This window comes from Belonocnema kinseyi, chromosome 8, assembly GCF_010883055.1.
Source record: "Belonocnema kinseyi isolate 2016_QV_RU_SX_M_011 chromosome 8, B_treatae_v1, whole genome shotgun sequence".
NCBI lineage: Eukaryota > Metazoa > Arthropoda > Insecta > Hymenoptera > Cynipidae > Belonocnema > Belonocnema kinseyi.
Genome location: NC_046664.1, coordinates 38,777,873 through 38,798,468, shown reverse-complemented (window position 1 = coordinate 38,798,468; position 20,596 = coordinate 38,777,873). Strand labels below are relative to the sequence as shown.

Sequence of the window (20,596 nt, the reverse complement as noted above, 5' to 3'; positions counted from 1 at the left end):
GCCTATGGCCTAATCTCACTATTTAGGAAATCTAGAAAAAATCTATGTTTTTTATTATATTAAATTGAAAAAATATCTACTTCCTATATGCTGTTTAATTTTGTCTACGTCAATTTATTTTTCAAAAAGAATTGACTCACAATATTCACTTTACGCAAACAGAATGTGCCCGCGCAGCGTGCTATTTTTTTATTTCTTTTGTCTTTTTTATTTTTTATTATTATCAAATCACAATAAAAAAAAATAATTTCCAACGTTTCGGAACTCATATGACACTCTTATTTATACTAATAAAAATTAAAAAGAACAACAAAAAAAAAACAGGAGAAGGAAGAGGATTTTTTTGGTTACCTTCTCGTTTTTCTTGTCTCTTTTTTATTTTTATCCGAAAAAGAATTTTTTTCTTTTCTTCTTTAGGAAAACTTGTATCTTTTTTCAAGTTTCAAGAGGAACATTTTATGGTCGTTGTCCAAATTTGGTCGTTGGATTTTTTTTAAAGGAATTTTGAACGTTATGTGGGAAATTTTACTAATATTTAAAAAAAAGTAAACACCGATTTTCCGGCAAAAATTGGAAGTACTACAAAGTATTAAAAATAATAAACATGTTGTACAGACTATTTAATTATATAAATAAAAATGTAGACCTCGAAAATAATATTTTTATATTGCGTAAACTTAGGGAAAGAACATATAATTTTATTATTTTGTTTAAAATTCAAATATTTTGGTTAAATCAAAAAATTTCATCTTTTTGATAGAAAATACAACTATTTTGTTAAAAATTCATTTTTCTGGGTTGAACATTAAACCATTAGGTCGAATATTAAAATTTTTGTTAAAAATTCATATTTTTAGTATAAAAATGTAACTGTTTTTTTTAAGTCGTCTTTTTGGGGTGACACGTCTACATTTTTTATAATAATTTCTTCTTTATTGACCTAAAAATCTTTCTTGATTTAAAATTGGAATTTTTTGTTTAAACGTGCATCTGTTCTCGTAGACAACTATCATGTTTATAATTCGACTTCTTTGGCTGAATTCAACCTTTTTTTTGGTTTAAAATTAAAACCTTTTTTGTTTAAAATATAAACTATTATATTTCTCTTTGAAAATTCAACTACTTAGGTGAATATGAAATAACTTTATTAAAAATAATGTTTTTCTTTGATGATTTATCATTTCATTTAGAAAATCTTTTTGTTGTTGAAAATTTCACTAGTTTTTTAAAAAAACTTTTTTTCATTGTTCAAAATTTATTTGTTTCATTAACTACTAGACTATTTTGTTGAAAATCCGTTATTTTCTTAAAATTATTTGTTAAACTAAAAATATAACTATTCCATTTTTGGTTGAAAATTTGCTTTTCAGGTGAGAGATCGATGTATTCTATCAAACATTCATCTTTTTTGTCAAAAATTCAACTATTTAATTGTTGTAAATTATAACTTTTCTTTAACTCTGAAATTGAAATTTTTCTAGAACAATCCTTGTTTCAGAAATGTTTGTTCGGTTATGATATCAAATAAAAAATTACATTTTCTCTTTTCTCAAGAAGCTGCCTATTTTCCTTATTTCTATTGGACTGTTGATCCACAATATTCTCGCTCATTTATCTCCCATCACTTTTGTGAGACTTTGCTGAAAGTTCCTTTATTGTCCTTCTTAAATGTAACTTAACTGCAATTGAAAGAAGTAAGAGGATATAGTTCAAGATTATACTTTTGCAACTTTTACAACTTTTACAATAAAAACAGACCAAAGAAGGAACACTTAACCCAACAAACACATCCATCAAATTAATTCAATTTATTAACTCACATTTATCGTGAATTCTATCAATATTTTCAATTTGTAAAAACTGTGAATAGGAATTTTTGTGACGATTTGTGACTTAGGGGATAAGGGTTAATGAAGATTGTGACACGACAAATAGAAAATATAGATGTTAATAAAATTTTTTCGACATTCTTAAATAACTTAAGATAGTGACTTTAAAAGTAAATCATTTTAATACAGGCTTAATACTTTTTCACCTATTCTACTATTTTTCCGTACTTTTTCCTAAATGTATACTATTTGCTTGACCATTTGCCCATTTTTTTAACAATTAATTTTTCAACTAAAAATGTAACTTATCCAGTGTTTGTTGAAAATGTATTTTATTGCTAATTAGTTTTGCTTTTTGGTTAGAAGTTAATCTTTTGAAATGAACATTCAAGCACTCATTTTTTGACTGAATGTTAATCAGTTGCAAATGAAAATTCATCTTTTAATTTTTTATTGAAAATTTATCTTTTTTATTCTATATTCAACTACTCGGTTGAAGGTCAAAATATTTCTTTAGACATTCATTTTTTTGGTTTGAGACTCAACTATTTTGTTGAAAATGCGTTTCTATTGCGTGAAAATCAATTAGAACTTGGTTAAAAGTTTAACGGATTTGTGAAAAATTTATTGCATTACTTAAAGATGCATTTCTTTAGTTGAAAATTGATCTTTTTGGTTGAAAATTCAACTGCCCTCTAAAAGATTGGCATTTTTTATTTAAAAAATTAACTATTTGTTTAAAAATACATGGATTTCTGTATAAATTTCATTCATTCATGTTTAAAAATTCTACCATTTGGTTGAAAGTTCATTTTTGTTCGTTGAAATTCAACTTTTTTATTAATACAAAATTCGTTGTTTTACTTTGAAGGTTTAATTATTTGTTGAACAATGCAACTATCTTTGGTTGAATTTTATTCTACTTTGTTTGAAACTTTGACCATTGGGTTAAAAATTCATCTTCGTAGGTTGAAGTTCGAATACTTGTAAAATAATTCAACTAGTTTGTTGAAAATTCATCTTTTTGTTTCAAAAATTCAACCTACTTCTAAAAACTCTCTCTTTCTTGTTTGGAAAATGACCTATTTATTTAAAAATTAAATTCTTAGTTGTTGAATTTTTTTTTTTTTTCAATTCGACCATTCAGTCGAAAATTTATCTTTGTAGGTTTAAATTGAACTATTTGGTTAACAATTTAAACTTTTGTTGTTGAAAATTCATCTCTTTTGCTTGAAAGTTTAAAATTTATTTTTAAATACAACTTTTTGATTTAAAATTAAGTTGCGAATTTGTTAAAAATTTAATTATTTCTTTGAGAAATCATCTTACGTTTAATAGTCAACTGTTTTCAAAAGCGGTCGAATTTTTCACTTAAAAACTCAACACTTTCGTTTAAAGTTAATCTTTTTTGGTAGAGAATTCATATTTTTTGGTAGGGAATTAATTTTGTTGTTGTTAAAAATTCAACTATTTTCCTGAAAATTCAATATATTTCAGTACATTAATTTCATTCAAAAGAATTTTGCCCCCATTATGCATTTTTGACTATTATATCTGTTAAAATAATTTGAAGTTCGTATATTTTGTATTTCATTATAGGCGTTCGTCATATAAATTCAAAAATAACATTTACATTTAAATGGGGGGGGGAGGTTCAAATCGCGTGACGTGATTTTTGAAGCTCCCCTAAAAACTATTTTTTATAATTGTTGAAGAAAGGGAGAAAAAAGTTGAGAAATTGATAGGTACTGACGACAGTGAATAAACTCGCTTGGTGAAAAGAGTACCGAGGTATTAAGATCAGTTAATAACGCCGTTGATGTAATTAATCACATCACGTTATTATCCTCCGAGCTAGAAGAAGCGCCTTGCCGCACTTTGTTGCGGAAGCATTTTTCTTTCGACATTGTGGGCAACAGCTATGAACACATTAATTTTCCAAATATACGGGACAGTATTATGCGGATAATAATCGTGATAGGGAAGATACTTAAGCAATAAAAAAATAAGAAAAAAATTGGACGGATTATAAAAACTCTTTTAGTAGTTTTTAGACAGAGGAAGTACTTACTAATGTAGCATATGCAGGAAAATGGTTTTCTTTAACATTTTTGTTAGCGCTATAAAATGATGTTAACAAAATAAGGAAGAGAACATCAATGCTTTCTTTATAAAAAAGAAATCACCTACATTTTTCATCATAATATGAATTTGAGAATTATAATTATACGTGACTTGTAGAATTATATTTGAGGAACACTGATATTCCACTCAGAAAAAAAGATTCTCTCTTTCTGAGAACATTTGATTGAATCAGAGATAAATGTTCTATTGCTCTCAGTCAAACAAAAGTGTCTTTCATGTAAAGAAATTTCTTTAGTTGAAAGAAATGATTTTTTTAAATAAAAGTTTTTCTTTTATTTGAGATGATTTTCTTCTCATTTGAAGACGTTTGTTTAAATAAAAAATTATGTTAAAAAAAGATTTTATTTTTCAAACTTTATTCTGAAAAAATTATTAGTTTTTCATTCTTTATACTGAAAAGCTATTTAAAATGATCCGTTTTTAGGGGTGTGTATAAAATTCAAAACTCTATGTGCAGTCGTGTCAAAGAATTAAAAGATTTGGGCTCCTGACCACAAATTGAAAAGAAAAAGTAAAAAATATCTTATTTTTTATCCAAATCACCCAGATTTTTCGAAAATTGAAGAAATTGGTTGATTTGTATGATCCTCAAACCAAAGGGTTTTTTTTATTTCTAATTTAAAATTTGAAATCAAAACTTGTAAATTTAAAATGTTGTTATCTAAATTTTTGGAAAATGCAATAAATTATCAGATTCTTACGAGACTCAGAACTAGCGGGGTTTTCGTTTTTCTAATTATAAATTTTAGATCAAAACAAAAAAAATGGTTCAATTTATATCCATATAGCGTCAATCTGAAAATTGAAATAATTGTAGATTTTTGCTCAAATTAATCCAAATTTCTGAAAATTTTAATAAATTAGCAGATTTCCACGAGACTCCGAACAAGGGGGTTTTCCGAGATTCTGATAACAAATTGTAGATGAAAATGTACAAATTGTCATTTTTTATTCAAATGCCTCAGATTTTTTCATTTTTTCATTTTTTCTAAACAGTTATTCATTTTGCCTAGCTAATAATATTAAAAGTTTATAATCTTAATCTTTAAAATTTTTAATAGATATAGAATCTTTTATAAGCCTAATAAAACAAAGTCAAATTGAAATTTTAAACTTGGATTTGTAAGAAGAAACCTTATTTCTTCGACTCCTTTCAGACTATAAAGAGTCAGGAAGAAATCGAAGAAATAAGGTTTTCCCTTACGAATACTAGGTTTGTTATTTCCCAGGCGTTAATTTTAAAATATTTAGATCCCTGAGTTCTTTTCGTAATTTTAAATTTATTATCCAGGAAAATTATGTAAAGTGCCTATTATAGGTATTCCGTGACTTTTGCAAGATTTTTTTTTCAAAATCTGACTTTCCCCTGACTTTCCTTGACAAAACAAATTTTCTGCCTGTTCCTGATTTCTAAGAGAAGTAGTGGGGATAAAGGAAATGGGAAAGAGGATAGTGGGGGAGGAGTAGTGAAAGTGATCGAAGTGTGAGTAAGGGAAATAAAAAGAGGGGGTTAAGGAGTGTGAGGGGAGGGTTATTTGGGGATGGGGAATGGAATGGTGATGGGATGGGAAGTAGGAGACGTGAGGAAAAGTATATTAGGGTGGGAAAGTAAGACGTTGGGGGAGAAGGGAAAGTAAGCATAAGGAGGGTAATCAGAGGGAATAGAAGAAGTGGATTGGAGAGGATACGATAGAATAGGATAGAACAGGATAGAATAAAAGAGGATACGAGAGATGGGAGAGTGATATGTGGAAGTGGGAGATTTTAACAACTTAATTCAGGTCATGTGATACTTAGAAACTTGCCCATTTTACCATTGTTAGGTTCCCCGGCTGTTTTCCTATAATAATGAAGATTTAGTCGTAAAAATTTAGGGAATGATAGCGAACACGCTAACGGACGTTCCCACACTCTTCATTCGTGAAATAATTTTAAAAAATTAATTTTACTAAATTTGATTAATGTGTGTGTATTTTGAAGTTATGTGTTATAATTCTCGCCAGTTTTACTTCCAAACTACACAATATTTTTGACCGAAAACTTGGGACAAGCAAAAAAACATATTTACTAATGTCCTGGAACTAAACTTGTTTGATGACGATTAAAAAAGGTAATTTCGTAAATAATTTTTAAGTGGCTCAAAAAAAGAGTTCAGGGATGCCCGTTATACTATTTTACAGCATCTCTGAATTCAGCCCTTAAGGTCTCAATAGCCTACTAAACCCTTTTTAATAAGCACATGGTACCTACTTTGACTCATGTTTTTGTATCTAAGACGTTTCAAGTAGGATTTTAAATTATAATTTAAAAGTCTCTGCTTCAGTTTCCGTGAATAACATTATATTTTAAAACAGATTTTCAATACTTAATTTGAATGTGATGACACGACAGTAATAGAGAATGCATGTTGCTTTATGAACGTAGTAATAATGTCTGCGCGGATGATCATTAATTCAACTTCTATTAAGATTGGTCACAATGGTCGTTGTTATAAGAATGGAAGAGAATCACGGGTGTGGAGTGTAGTAGTTCCTATTAGAGACCGTAGAAAAAAATGGAAAAAGTTTTGAATACAACTCGTCTGAAGATTGCTTGGCGAAGGAAAGAACGAAGACAGTAAAACGCGTCATATTTCAGTCGCTTAGAAATTTCCCAGAAAATAGAGAAGGCAGTCACGAGAGTCACTCTGGCTCACGCGAGGAGAATAAGATATCTCTATCATCGGAAAAATGTGCGCGAAATATAGAATAAAACATCAGAAAAAATTGAACAAAACATTTATAAAACAGAAGGATGAAATCGGATCACATCGCCTGAATTTTATTCCTTTAACCTATTTTCCGTAGAAAAATAAGGCAGTTTTTATGCGTTTCGATCGAAAATACTTTAATTTATTGTCATCGACATAATCAAAATACACAAAATCATCAAACAACTAAAAATTATCCCAGAATTTTTTTGAGAACAATGAAACTTCTTCGCGATCAAAATATAACTCCAAAAATCTATAAATTATTATTAATAATATTAACATTTTAGGCTTTCTTAGCCCCAGGAAGAATATTTTAGTTTCGGTCGGGTATATCCGTCAAACTTTTTTCCTGGGAGGAAAAGTGAGAAGTAGCGAAGGGAAATGAGGGGAGAGCGAAGTATGGGAAATGAGGGAAAATTATGAGAGGACAAGTGCGGGGAAATTGGAGGAAAGGAAGTAGGTGAAGTACGGGGAATTTAGGGGAGAAGAAATATGGAAAATTAGGCGTAGAGAAGTAAAACAAATGAAGACAGGAAAGTGAAGGAAGTGAGGAAAATAGAGAAAGGGGGAGTAGAGGAAATGTGAGGAGTCCTTGTAGAGAAAGTAAGGAGAAGTTACTTATACAAGAAAAAATGAGGGGAAGGAAAATAGGAGAAGTAGGAAAAACGAGGAGAAAAGAGTAGGGGAAATGAGAAGAGGAGGCGTAGGAGAAATAAGACGAAATACGGAAAAGGGAGAAGTAGTGAAAATGAAGGAAGTGGAAGTGGAATAGGAGGTGATATTGTGGGGAGGCCAAGTAGGGGAAAAATTGGGAAATGAGACAAGAGAAAGTAGGGGAAAGAAGAGAAATGAGGGGAGTTGGGAAAGAAGGGGAATGGTATTGCTAGCTGAAGAAGAGAGTAGAGGGAAAAGTAGATGTGGAAGAAGTTGGAGAAGTGAGGGAAAGCAAAGATTGAAGTGTGGGTAAGGGAATTAAGGAAATGTAGGATAGTAATGGTGGATAGGTATAGGAGGAGATTTGAATGACCTAATTAACGTCTTAATAGGCTTCAAATACTTTGACTTTTAATCATTAAAAAGTGAAAACTCACGGATTTCTAAGTTTTATTTATTATTTTTTGAATTCTGTTGAATTGTTTTGAAATCACCTTGACTTTCTTTAAATTCCCTTGCAATGACTTTTCTGTAAAATTAAACAAGTTTTCTTCTTTAAAAACAGGATAATGATTGCGCGCACAATGTTCTAGTATCTACAAACGAGCAGACACACGTGCGTCTTATAGTTCAAGCAATTATTTTTCAATTATTTTACTTTCCAATTATTATCGTTATAATTTTTTCTAGTATTTTTTTCACCAAAAGTAGAAAGTATTTGAAAGCGAGGAAATATGACGAAGAAGGCTATAAAACAAAAAATTATTGGATTAAATAAAATCTTTTTAAAATGTTAAGTACATAATAATTTACTCTATTTCGTTTAAAACAGTTTTTGCGCCTGAGGAGAAAATTGACCTGTTTGTGGAGAATATCCCATAAATTACCAAGTTAGGTAATTACACCTCTGGCACTGCTTCCCGAAGCACACGTTTTTGAGTGACTCGTGTTTGACAACTCTCTTGCTGGCCCTCACAGCTTGCTCTTTCACAGCAGTAAATCTAGTAGTTGGACAGCCAAGTACTTACAACTGATTACTGCCCCGTTGGAACGTCTAGTCCTAGAATTGCGGTGTTGATATTGTTCGGCAATGACAGACATTATAGCATCCACATACTACTAATTGAGCACCAAGACTAATCATTATTACTAACAAATTAATTATTAATCCTATTCTAATAAAAGTGGTGGAAAGAAATTCTCGAAAATCGCACACTCATTGTTGCAGACTACCTGATTGCTTGCATACTGCGTGAAAATTTCTTCAAATAACTGCTTTGTAAATCTCTATTTCCAAATAAAGAATTTTACTTCTAAAAGTATATTTCGGCAATAGAAACTTTCAATTGTAAATGATTCTTTAATAATAAAGGCACCAATATTCCGTTTTTAAAGTTTTGACTAAATGTTTTGAAAATGACGAAAGGATTCTATTAAAAACTTCTTGACTGCGTTGAATGAGTTTACATAGTACATACATTTATCTATTAATGAAGATTAAGGATTTTCCGCACCATCAGTTTAGTAAATCCAAAATTCCAAATAAATAATTTTATTTGGTGATAACATTTATTTCAGAATTTTTCTAACTATTACTGATGAAAACAATTGTTATTGTAAATGTTATTAATACTAGACCAGGCCCAGCTTTCTTAGTGCTTCTGATTTATAACTCCACATTTTTAACCCGATGTGGCGCTTCGTGTGAAAATAAGTTAGAAAGTAAAAAAAGTGGCGGTAATAATAATAATATTAATAAATTATTACCATTATACATTTGATTGAGCTTATTTAAAAATTAGAAACTTCACGTTAAATGCCGAGGTTTTGATGTCTAAGCGGTACAGCTGGCAAATTTTCTATATACCATTACCAAAGTTCTAGTGGTTTAGATCTCACCTTAGACTGTAGGTGGCTCCATCATGCACTTGACTGCAACCCAATCTGTGAATAATGGTCTAAAACACCAGGCTTTGCCCAATATGTGACATTAGACACACTGTTCTTGTGAGGTCACTTCATTGCATGACAAGAATACGTCCGTGACTCATGATATATTTCGGGACAGCCCCGTGCAGACTATACAATAATCTAACTTTTTTTAAAATTCTTTAGACATATTGTGATGTAACCATCTTAAGCCTCAGCAAAAAACGATCATAATTAATCATTATTATTAATATCATTTCGTTAATAATTAATTTAATGATAATAATAATGAATAATAATAGCCTTAGTGGCTCAATTGGTTATGCGCTCGGCCTTCACGTTAGAGTTCCGAGGTTCGATCCCTGAACCGGTATCTCTGGACAATTTTCTATTTACCTTTACTGAGGATTTGGTGGTTCGGATCCCACCTTAAGCAGTAGCTTCAACTATCTTGTACTTGGCTGCATCCCAAACTGTGTGAGTGTATAAGTAAAAACGGACTTTGGCCCAATATGTCACACTGGGCACACTGTTCTTATCAGATCATTGATTATATTTAAAAAATGCGTCCGTAACTGATAATATATACCTGGAAAGCCTCGTGCACACTATTTAAACAAATTAAAATAAATTTCTAACAAACAATGTCATCGACATGTTGGACTGTAACTATCTTAAGCCTGAGACATTTAACATATAATATTAATGATAAAATTTCACAAAAATATTAACAAAAGCGTTTCGAATATTTCGAAATAAAATGGAAATATATAGCTATTTTTATATTAGAAAATATTTAAAAAGAAGATTTTTTAATACGTTCAAATCTTGCAAAATATTTCCAGGCATATTAAAAATAAATCCAGAGAGATTTTAAGACAATATTAGAAATAAATTGAGTCACCTTGAAATATATTTAGGAATTTTATAAGGTTTGAAGAGATTAAACATATTTAAAATTTTTGCAAGATTTCTGAAAATTAATCAATTATTTTTCAATGTTTTCCAGTCGTCAAACAGTCCTAAGTATCTTTCAATCTGAATCAAATTTTTCCTTTAATTTTCTAAAGTTCTGTAAAATAAAAATAGAATTTTCTGAAATTTTCTAAATAGATATACATTTACGGTACCGGTAACGGAAAAAATACCGGTAACAACTATAAGATATGTAGGAAAACTTTTAATGATTTAGGTTTTATTTCACAAGATTAATTTTATGCCTGCGAGAATTCAATATATGTCTTAAGAAAATCTGTAAGGATTTAAGAAAGTTTTTTTTATTTCTGCATTATTTAAAAAGAAATAGAAAACTTTACAATTATTTTGAAGGTAATTTTAATTTTTAAACAAATTAAAACGAAATTTAAAATTTGAAAATATTTAAACAAGTTTTTAACAGAATTTAGATTTTTAAAGGTTTTAAAATAAGGTTCTGAAGCATTTTCTTCAAAAATGAAAAATACTGATTAGATTTATTTAATTTCCAATTTTAATCCCTTAACTATATTTTTCAGAAAGCTGACCTAGCAGTGGGTTCGATGACTATCAACTATGCTCGCGAAAGTGTAATAGACTTCACCAAACCATTCATGAATTTAGGCATCGCAATTCTTTTCAAGGTATGTTGTAAATTTTTTATTAGCTAGACAATATAAGTAAAAAGAAAACTCTGGAATGAGATAAAGATTGATTTCATGACCTGTGAGCAATTTACTTTAGCCTGAATGTCCTTTTTCATTTGAACAACCCAAGCTAAATAAAGTTCCCCTTTAATCCTGGCGCCGCGCCGCGTCGGTTTGTGAACAGCCCCCGGGCAAACCAGAGAACACATTTTTGTTTAACATACACATCCTACCTTGTCAGGCTGGTCTCTTGGTTTTTTGGTAATTTCCTGAATTAATATCCCACGCGCTACTGCTGCTGGCGCCAGTGCTTTTAATTTTTTGCTTGGTCTCGCTTTAGATTGGACACAATCTGCGTAGTATCACTGTAAGAAGGAATATTTTATAGTTTAGTATCAACTTCGAAATAAAAATACCCCAATTTTTAAATTCACTCGAACTAAAACTCCTCATGTCAGTTCAAATTTATAAATGTAAATAAAAATTTCATCTTCAAAATAAAATATTTATTCATATATTATTTTCCTGAGCTACCACACAACAAAAGGCAAAAGAAGTTTTCCGGGACAAATTAGTCTAGAGCCGAGGGGTTAATTACTTGGATTTTTAGTGTACATGACATTGTAAGATTACAAGATTGCATAATATTGCAAAAGATTGCATATATTTGACTGCAAAATGTATCTCGCTGAAAGTGTCATGGATTTTCCAGATTTTAAACAGATTTGTATTCCTATAGATAATAATTATGAGATAACACTAGGTATAACAAATTTTGTTAATCATCAAAAAATGAAACATTTCAGTATGCTTTTTTTATAGAGTACGAACCTGAAGGGTGGTTCTAATTTATACTTGATGTAATTTTTTTTTTAATTGTTTCTACTCTCACCCCCCTTTCCCCAATTTTGTTGAAATGCCTAGAAAAAAAAATCCTTCAAGTTTAAGCGAAATCGATTAATATTCAGGAGTCGCGCAAAGACCGCCATCAAGTTTCCTATTTATTTAACATGCGAAAAAGTCAAATTTTGTTACTTAAATCTAATATTTAAACACGATTCATAAACACTTTTTGGAAGTTCTTTTCCATAAACGATCATTATTCGATAAGGTAAGATAACAAAGTATTTTTAAAACTAATTTTCAATCGATTAAACGATTTTAATTTATTTAAACTTTTTTCAGTTGAGTCGCGCAATTAATGTGTTTTCTCGGCGTTATGAAGGCTTTAATCAATGGTCACAAAATTAAAATTTGTTTGAATAATTTTACAATTATTTGAATAATACTTGTTTGTTCAAGTATATAGTTCACCTAAAAAAAGAAGGAGAAAAATTTCATTTTGCCAAATTTTCGATAGATTTTAATATTTTTGGGTACTAATTAATTTTCTAAATTATTTGAATTTTGCGACTCATATTAACAAATGTTCAAACAAATTAAAATTGTTTAAACAATTAATGATTTTTTAACAGATGACTGATTATTTTTAAATGACCACTTAATACTTTTATTTAGAGTTAATTTAATTAAAATAAAGGAATCTGCTGCTTTAAAATTGATGAAATTCTGTATTTATTTGTAACATTTATTGAATTAAATAACAAATATTTTGGTTTAAATGTCTTACAATAAATAGAGTCAATTCTGAGTCCATTGGCAGTCGAGTTTTTAACATAAAAAAGCCTCTATTTGTTGACATGTAGTCAAGTTGTGAACTCGTTTTCTAAATTGTTTACAAAATAAATAATGATTGCTTGTTTATCAAATATCATGAGAGAAAGATTTTTGTATGTAATGTAAAATATATATTGCTGAATTTTGATAAATTTTTAATTAATTTCGTTAAAGAAATAAAGCCTTCAGAGCGTGAAGAAATGCCTAACATTTCATTTGTGTATTGTTTTTTTTTATAACATTAACATTACTTCAGATTCAAAAAATGGTAACCAAGCATTGTTTTTATGTATATTCTGAAAAAAATTGAAAAATAAAGTTTTTATAAGTTTTGAATTTTAAAGTAGTACTTTCACTCTTTAATTTTTTGATATAAAAATAAAAAATAAATTTCAAATGTTTTAAGCTGGTGATTATTATTTTTAAAGAGTGTCCTTACTTATTTAAGGACATCTTACATGAATGCAAGTAGTGGCAAAGAAAGGCATCGTCTATTTTTTTTGAATGTCTAATTTCTTATAAGATAAAAAATAAATTACTCAAAAATCGGCGCTCACAAATCTCTTTTAAATTTAGTTAGCTTTCATTTTTTAAATTATTAATTTGTATCAGCATTGTTAATTATAGAATAATTTATCCAGAAAATTTTGTTTTTTCCCACTATGCGCCTTTGAAAAACGATGTTCACACTGTAAAAAGTTTCATGTAATTTTACCACAAAGATCATAGGACATAAAAATTCCAGTGATTACTGTGGGAAATTTACCAAAATTAGGTAGAAATAATATGATAGTATAAAATCGCACACAGATGGTAAAAAGCAGTTCTGGAAGAATGAAATTTTACATTCGCCTTGTGAAATTACAGTGACGCTGTAAAACGCCACATGTAAAAGGTTGCGCATGCGCAATGACCAGCCCGGCTATTTGAATTGCTGAATGTATGTTTTAATTAAATCGAATCGTAAGAATAATAAGATATATAAATAAAAGGAGTCATGTGTTTAATAGACAGAAATAATTAAACTTTTTGTTTGGTTTGCTGTTACAAAACAAATACGCATCAAACTTATAAGGTTATGATCAGTGGGCGAAATAGGTGCATGCTAATTTTAATCAGCTGCTGTCGAAACAGCCGTAACATTCAAAAAATTTTTTTCGCACACATGCTAAACATGCGAACAAATTTATTTAAGTAAAACACATTGCAACCCAGCACAATCCACGATTTCAATTCTAGAATATATCTGAGTGCTGCTAAAATTTTGCGCAATCTTGCACTGAATTTACTCGCAGGCCTCGTAGGTTACCAAGCTATCAAGTGCTCAACAGCGGAATTACAAGGATTATGGAATTTTACATCGGTGCTGTAAAACGTATTACATTCCGCGTGTGAAATTACACTAATCGTTGGAAGCTTACATAAACGCTGTGAAACTACATTTTTATCTCAGATACACTTTAGTGTAAAATTCCCACAAAAATCACTGGTATTTTTATGTCCTATGATTGCTGTGGGAAAATTACATTTTCATTGTAAATTTCATTCATTTATGGTAAAATTCCTTTAATAATCACTGTCAATTTACAAGAAACGTGTAATTTTTCCACAACAGTCATAGGAGATGATGAAGAGGTTGAGAAGATACTTGGACAAAAATAGGCTATAGTTAAATGCGGAGAAGTCGAAGGTTATGGTGTTCAGGAAGGGAGGTGGGAGAGATAGGGTAGGGGAGTGGAAGTGGAAGGGAAAAGCGGTACAGAAGGTGAAAGAGTTTCTGTACTTGGGCTTCCTGTTTCGAAGGAATGGGGGAGTGGATGGTCATATAAAAGAGAATGTGAGAAGGGCAAATGTGGTGATGAGGCAGGTGTGGGGGCTTGGGGAGAGGTTGTTCGCAGATTATTTTGTAAGGAGAATAAAATTGTTTGATTCGCTAGTGATGAGTGTCTTATTTTACGGAGTGGAGGTGTGGGGGTTGGAAGGTAAGTGAGGAGGTAAATAGGATACAGGAGAGGTATGTAAAGTGGACACTGGGGTTGGCAAGGAATACGCCGAACTATATTGTCAGGAGGGAGACAGGAAGAACGAGTTTAGGGATTATAACAGGGTATTTTAGAACGAATGGATTGCAGATGGATGAAGTTAGCAGGAGGCACAAGGAAGGAAGGTTATATGAGTTGGTTCAGAAGAATGGCATGGAGAAAGAGAAGGCAAAAGGAGAAGAGAGGATAACAGAGTGAAGGTTTAACGGGAACTATGTGTGGATTATGCCAAGAGAGAAATCGCAATATTTGTGTGAGAAAGAAGAGCAAGGTAGTCAGAGATTTATAACGAGAATGAGATGCGGTTGCATGGAAAGTTATAATACGTTCTGGCTTTCTAGAGAGAAGAGAATGTGTGAACTGTGCGGGAAAGGGGATGCAAAAGTTGAGCACTGTTAGAAGAGTGTGAAGAGGTAGAAAGGGGTGAGATAGGCATGGAGGTATTGTTGCATGAAAGGGGGGACAAAAGGGCAGTAGCATGGGTGAAGGGGGTTTTGGGTAAGATGGAGAAAAAGATAAGGAAGGAGGAAGATGAATGGAGAAGGAAAGATTGTAAGTAGGAGAGGAAGTAGATGCAAGAAAAATGTAAATATTGTAAATGGTAGTTAAGTATTAAGTATTAGCTGCGGAGAGATAGCGGAGAGATAGCGATAAAAGAGCGAAATGCGTGGATTAGCTATAAGGAGTGGATGGATGGTACTTTGTAAGAAATAGTTGTAAGAAAACTTTGTGAAAAAATGGAAGTGTAAGCAAGTCAATTTTTTAAGGCCAGCAGGCCGAAAAATAAACGTTTATCCATCTGTTTAATTTTCAGCCATATTTCTCAGAGTGCAGGTAATTATGTTTTAATCAATTTAATTTTCGTTAAATCAAACAATTTTGTTATTATGTGGTCAACGTATTTTATTTTTTGTATTGGGAAAGGAAATGTGAGGTGGGAAAAAAGCAAAATTAATTTTTTCATGATTATTATGATCGTGAAGTAGTAAGTACCGTTAAACTGGATAATTTCGGACATGTGGGGTGAATTCGGACATTCGTAAATTGATATTTTAAATTGCATAAGGGAGTTTTATTCAGAATTAACTGGTTCTAGATTCTGGTTAAAAGCCCCTCAAGTAATTTAAACAAACAATTTAGGAATATCCGATTTTACCGAACATGTCTAGAATTGCCACGTTTGAGGGCATTGTAGCTGCAAGGATTTGGCTTTCAAGGACAATTATTTGCGGTTAAATTAACGCTGATATATTTATCATTGTGAACTGTTGGATTGCCTCTTACTCTGTAATCACCAATTACTGGTCCAATAACTATATGAACGCAACAAGATGGTAGAGGAAGGAACGACATGCTGTAATTTGTATTAGTGTACTCGAATCGCATTTCGCAGCACACGGCACGTCTGTTAATTATGCGGAATTCAATTAATTTGAGAACAAATCAATTAGCCTTTCTGTTATTAAAGGACTAACGATGAAAAATGTTACAATTCCATTTTCATTCCTCCTATTCCATTCGAAATTCTTTAGCCATTTTTATTAGAAAGGAAGGTGAACTTTTCGACTCTAAATCTGACTCAATTGAAAAGTAAATAATTATAAATTAAAAAGTCGATTAATTCAGTTATGATTCAATAGTTTCAATTGGGAACAATGCAAGATTGCAAAAATTTTAATTGCCAATGTTATCATTTGAATCCTATCCAATTAAAACGTATACAGTTATAAAATTAAAGCGGGGAAAGATAAACAGTACTAAGTCTAATGAACCTAATTTAGGAGGAGAAGAAGAAACCTTTCCGGGGGATCAATTTAAAACTGATTATTTAAAATGAAATATAAAATAATACATTTTAAATTACTCAAAACATACATGGCGCTACATGTACATGTAATAATCTGATCTAAATTTCGATTCTCTTAGCACCGTTGAAGAAATGTTTGAAATATTTCTTGGTTAAAAATTCATAAGAAACTACCTAGAAAAATAAAGTGGGAAAAAGGACGAAAAATTTTATTAGAATCAGAAAAAAAGATAAATATCTGTATTAGATAGAAAAATATCAGACTTTTAACAAAACTTTTACCATTCTCTCTAGGGACCCGTCCAAAACTTTCGTTTCTTTACATTACGTTATTCAATAAGGACCGAATCTTTTCTTTCCTTTTCGTTACGTTTTGACAGCTCAGAAAAAAATCAAAAATGAAATTGCTATAACGTGATATTTTACCTGTCTACCTTTTGGTATTAAAATAAGATACATAAGGATTCGAATAAACTATTTTTCACAATTGAGCGTAATTAACTAATGTTCTTATAATTTCGGTATCTTGTATAACGTAACCTAAATCTAATAGTCTGCGATTTCAAATTTTGAAACACAAATACGCATAACTTTGTCCAAAAACAATTGGCAATTTAGTAATATAGAACGTATTAATCCTTTTGAAAAATAACATATTTGAATGGCAAGTGATTCTGTGACTTGAGCTGCCTACCAGATTTAATGTTTATTCGGTCGGTAATATTCAATGTAAAAGTAATATTATTATATCTACGCAAAATAATGTCTTTAATAACTGGAAATATTGATAGAGTATAGGGAAAATTATATTAAGCACATTAATTTCAAAGGTGTGTGTCTATTCAACAATTCAACAATTGTCTACTTTTCATTTGCTTTGTTATTCAAAATCGCATTTTGTCCACCCCTTCACGTAAATTCAACCATTACTGGAATGAATGTTCGTATTCATTTAAAATAAAAAATCAAGCGAAAACTGGGAATCAGGTCAAGATAATTCTGCATTTATACGATCCGTTCACCCACGTTAAATGGGTAGAAGTCAAATTCTTGGGTTTTCTATTAAATTGAACACCTGGCTTATTATTTCAAACTTTATTATGTCGCATTCTTAAATGAAATCATACCAATTGTTTGGGGATTTTAGAGGAAATTTTTAAACTCAAAAATAAAAGAGCGTTAAATAAAAATTCATAACTTTTTTTCAATAGCAAACTATTCATAAGCTTTTCTTTTTTAGTTTACACTTTCGGAAGAAACTTACTTACAAAGTTAATAAAAATCGCACTTCCCAACCGCACTAGCTGAAAATAAGATCTGAAAGTCGAAGCTGGAAATAAGAACTCTAGAAGTCGAAATTACTAGAACGACACAAATCGATTGTGTTTGTCCGAAGTTTCTATTGAGCATGAATTGCCATTCAATACAAACCCTTTGTAGACGATAATTGCACCAGGCAATATATATTGTGATAACCGAGTTTGACTATATATATGTTTAGTATGTATATATATTTGTATGTATGTATGATTGTACATAGTATATGGAAGTATGTATATATATGCCAGAGATAGTTGAGCCAAGTAAATAGAGTTGTTAATTGCACGGTAAAGCTCGTCTTACAAGACAGTTGACGTTCGATTATCCTTGGTTTAAGGTAAACAACGACCTTGTGACGTTCCACCGCAAATTGGACAGTATATTTTGTTATCATTTGAGTCCGAGCCCTGAGAGTTGTAAGTTTCGGAATTTTCAGATAAAATGTAGTGAAAAACACTTCGAATTATCAATTTATAATAACAAATTTCATATCGCACTTATTATAATTTTCAACGAAGTAACATGTCATTGGAATCGCCAAAGAACTTAGGTCAAAATATATTTTTTTCTAAATTGATAACTGCAAAATTAAAAAATGTTCATGTTACTTATAATATTCCTTACTATTACAAAGGAACCCCCTGCTAGCAAGGGTCGGTGACAGCGCTTGACAATCCCTCAGCTACTTGAGAGTAGATTGGGTGCAGGGGGGAAAAGCAAGCAGTTAGATGGCGATAAAATGGGCTTAGAATTTATATAATAAAATCTTTCATAAATTCAACGCAACATTTTTTTCTGCTTTCTTAAAAATCTTAAAAATCTTAAAAATTTACATCCATTAACACCTTATTCTAATCCGCTCGTTTTTATAGTCTAGCCTTCTTTCCTTCGCCTCGCCTCGCACACATGTCGTTATTTTCTTGCTATGCCTCGCATTTCGAGCCTCTGCCTCCGCGGCTAAAACCTGATACTTATCTACTATTTATAAAATTTACAGTTTCCTTACACCTACTTCCTCTCCTGTTTACAATCTTTCCTTCTCCATTCCTTCTTCCTTCTCTTCTTCTCAATCTTACCCAACACCCCCTTCCCCATGCTACTGCCCTTTTTTCTTCCCTTTCATGCAACAATACCTCTATGCGTATCCCACTCCTTTTCACCTCTTCACACTCTTCCAACCAGTGCTTAACTTTTGCATCCCCCTTCCTGCACCATTCACACATTCTCTTCATTCTAGAAAGCCAAAACCTATTAAAATCCTCCATGCCATTATTTTGAACCAACTCATATATCTTCCTTCCTTGTGCATGCTTCTCACTCCTTCCATCTGGAATTCATTCGTTCTAAAATACATTTTCCTTTCCACCTCTATCTTCGCACCTTGCCAACCCCAGTGTGTATTTACGTACCTCGCTTGTATCCTATTTACTTCGTCCCTAACCTTCTACTCCCACACCCCCACTCCGTAAAATAAGACACTCGTCACTAGCGAATCAAACAATTTCATTCTCTTTATACAATCATCTGCGAACAACCTCTTCCCCAGCCCCCACACCTACCTCATCACCACATTTGCCCTTCTTACCATCTCTTTTATATGACCATCCACTCCCCCATTCCTCCAAAACAGAAAGCCCAGGTACACAAACTTACCACAACCTTCAACTTTTCCCCATTTAACTGGAACCTATTATTGATCAAGTATCTTCTCAACCTTTTAATGATCTCCTTTAAAGCCTTTTCGATCTTTGCTAGCAGCCTTATGTCATCTGCATATGCGAGTGACCATATCCTGACTCCTCCTACCCAAACTCCTCCGACCACTCCGGCCATTAACTTACTTTCCATATCCGTGATTAAAATTGCAAAAAGCATTGGGCTAAGCGGACACACTTGTCTCAGCCCCCTATCTATCCAGAAACCCTCAGAGATTCTCTCCCTGCCTCTCACCCTATATTTCGTCTCCTTATATATCTCCCTTACTCTCACGATCAGCCTTTTTGGTTCGTTCTCTATCCACCACGTGCTGCAAGACGTAAATATTGTCAATAGTACTCCCTGCCACCCTAAAGCTCGCCTGCGTCTCCGGTAATATTCCTTTCCCCTCAACATCCTTCTGCAGCCTATCATCCAACACCATCTCGTATATTTTACACGCCGTATTCATTAGCGTAATTCTTGTATAATTTTCCTGACTCTCCCTATCCCCTTTTATATACAGTGGTACGATAAACCTACCCTTCCACCCTCTTGGGAATCCTTCCCCTCTCCATACTTTTATTATTTATCCCCACTCTACGTTTCCTAAACCTATTAATTATGTTCAACACGTCCCCATCTGTCTTGACACTTCTCAACTGCTCTTTCAGCTCCTTTTCCTTCTTCTTACACATCACCCTAAACTACTCCTTTAATTCTTTTCTACCTTTCTCTTCATCATTTTACATTCCCCATCCCCCCACAGCTTATTATTACTATTCCTTTCTACCAACCTCCCTATTTGTCTACCCCCTTTGTTCAACACGTCCCCATCTGTCTTAACACTTCTCAATTGCTCTTTCAGCTCTTTTTCCTTTTCCTGCTCCTTCTTCTCACGCATCGCCCTAAACTACACCTTTAATTCTTTTCCAACTTTCTCTTCATCATTTTACATTCCCTATCCCCCCACAGCTTCACTATTCCTTTCTACTAACCTCCCCTTTTGTCCGCAAACTTAATGGTTGATGGTCTGATTTCACCCTCCCTTCCACTGCGAATTTCTCTATCTCCTCCCACTATTGGATATTCATGATCACATAGTCTATTACCGATACTCCCCC

At 31.7% G+C, this 20,596-nt stretch overlaps 1 protein-coding gene across 3 annotated transcripts in view; it reads left to right on the top strand.

The window, feature by feature from the left end:
* Positions 1-20,596, top strand: part of LOC117178880 (glutamate receptor ionotropic, kainate 2-like) — a 461,802-nt gene that overhangs the window by 418,851 nt on the left and 22,355 nt on the right. For all 3 annotated transcript variants that reach the window (XM_033370402.1, XM_033370403.1, XM_033370404.1), the window contains one exon: positions 10,824-10,928. In XM_033370402.1, the coding sequence (XP_033226293.1) occupies positions 10,824-10,928 (105 nt within the window). The remainder of the gene's footprint in view (positions 1-10,823; positions 10,929-20,596) is intronic.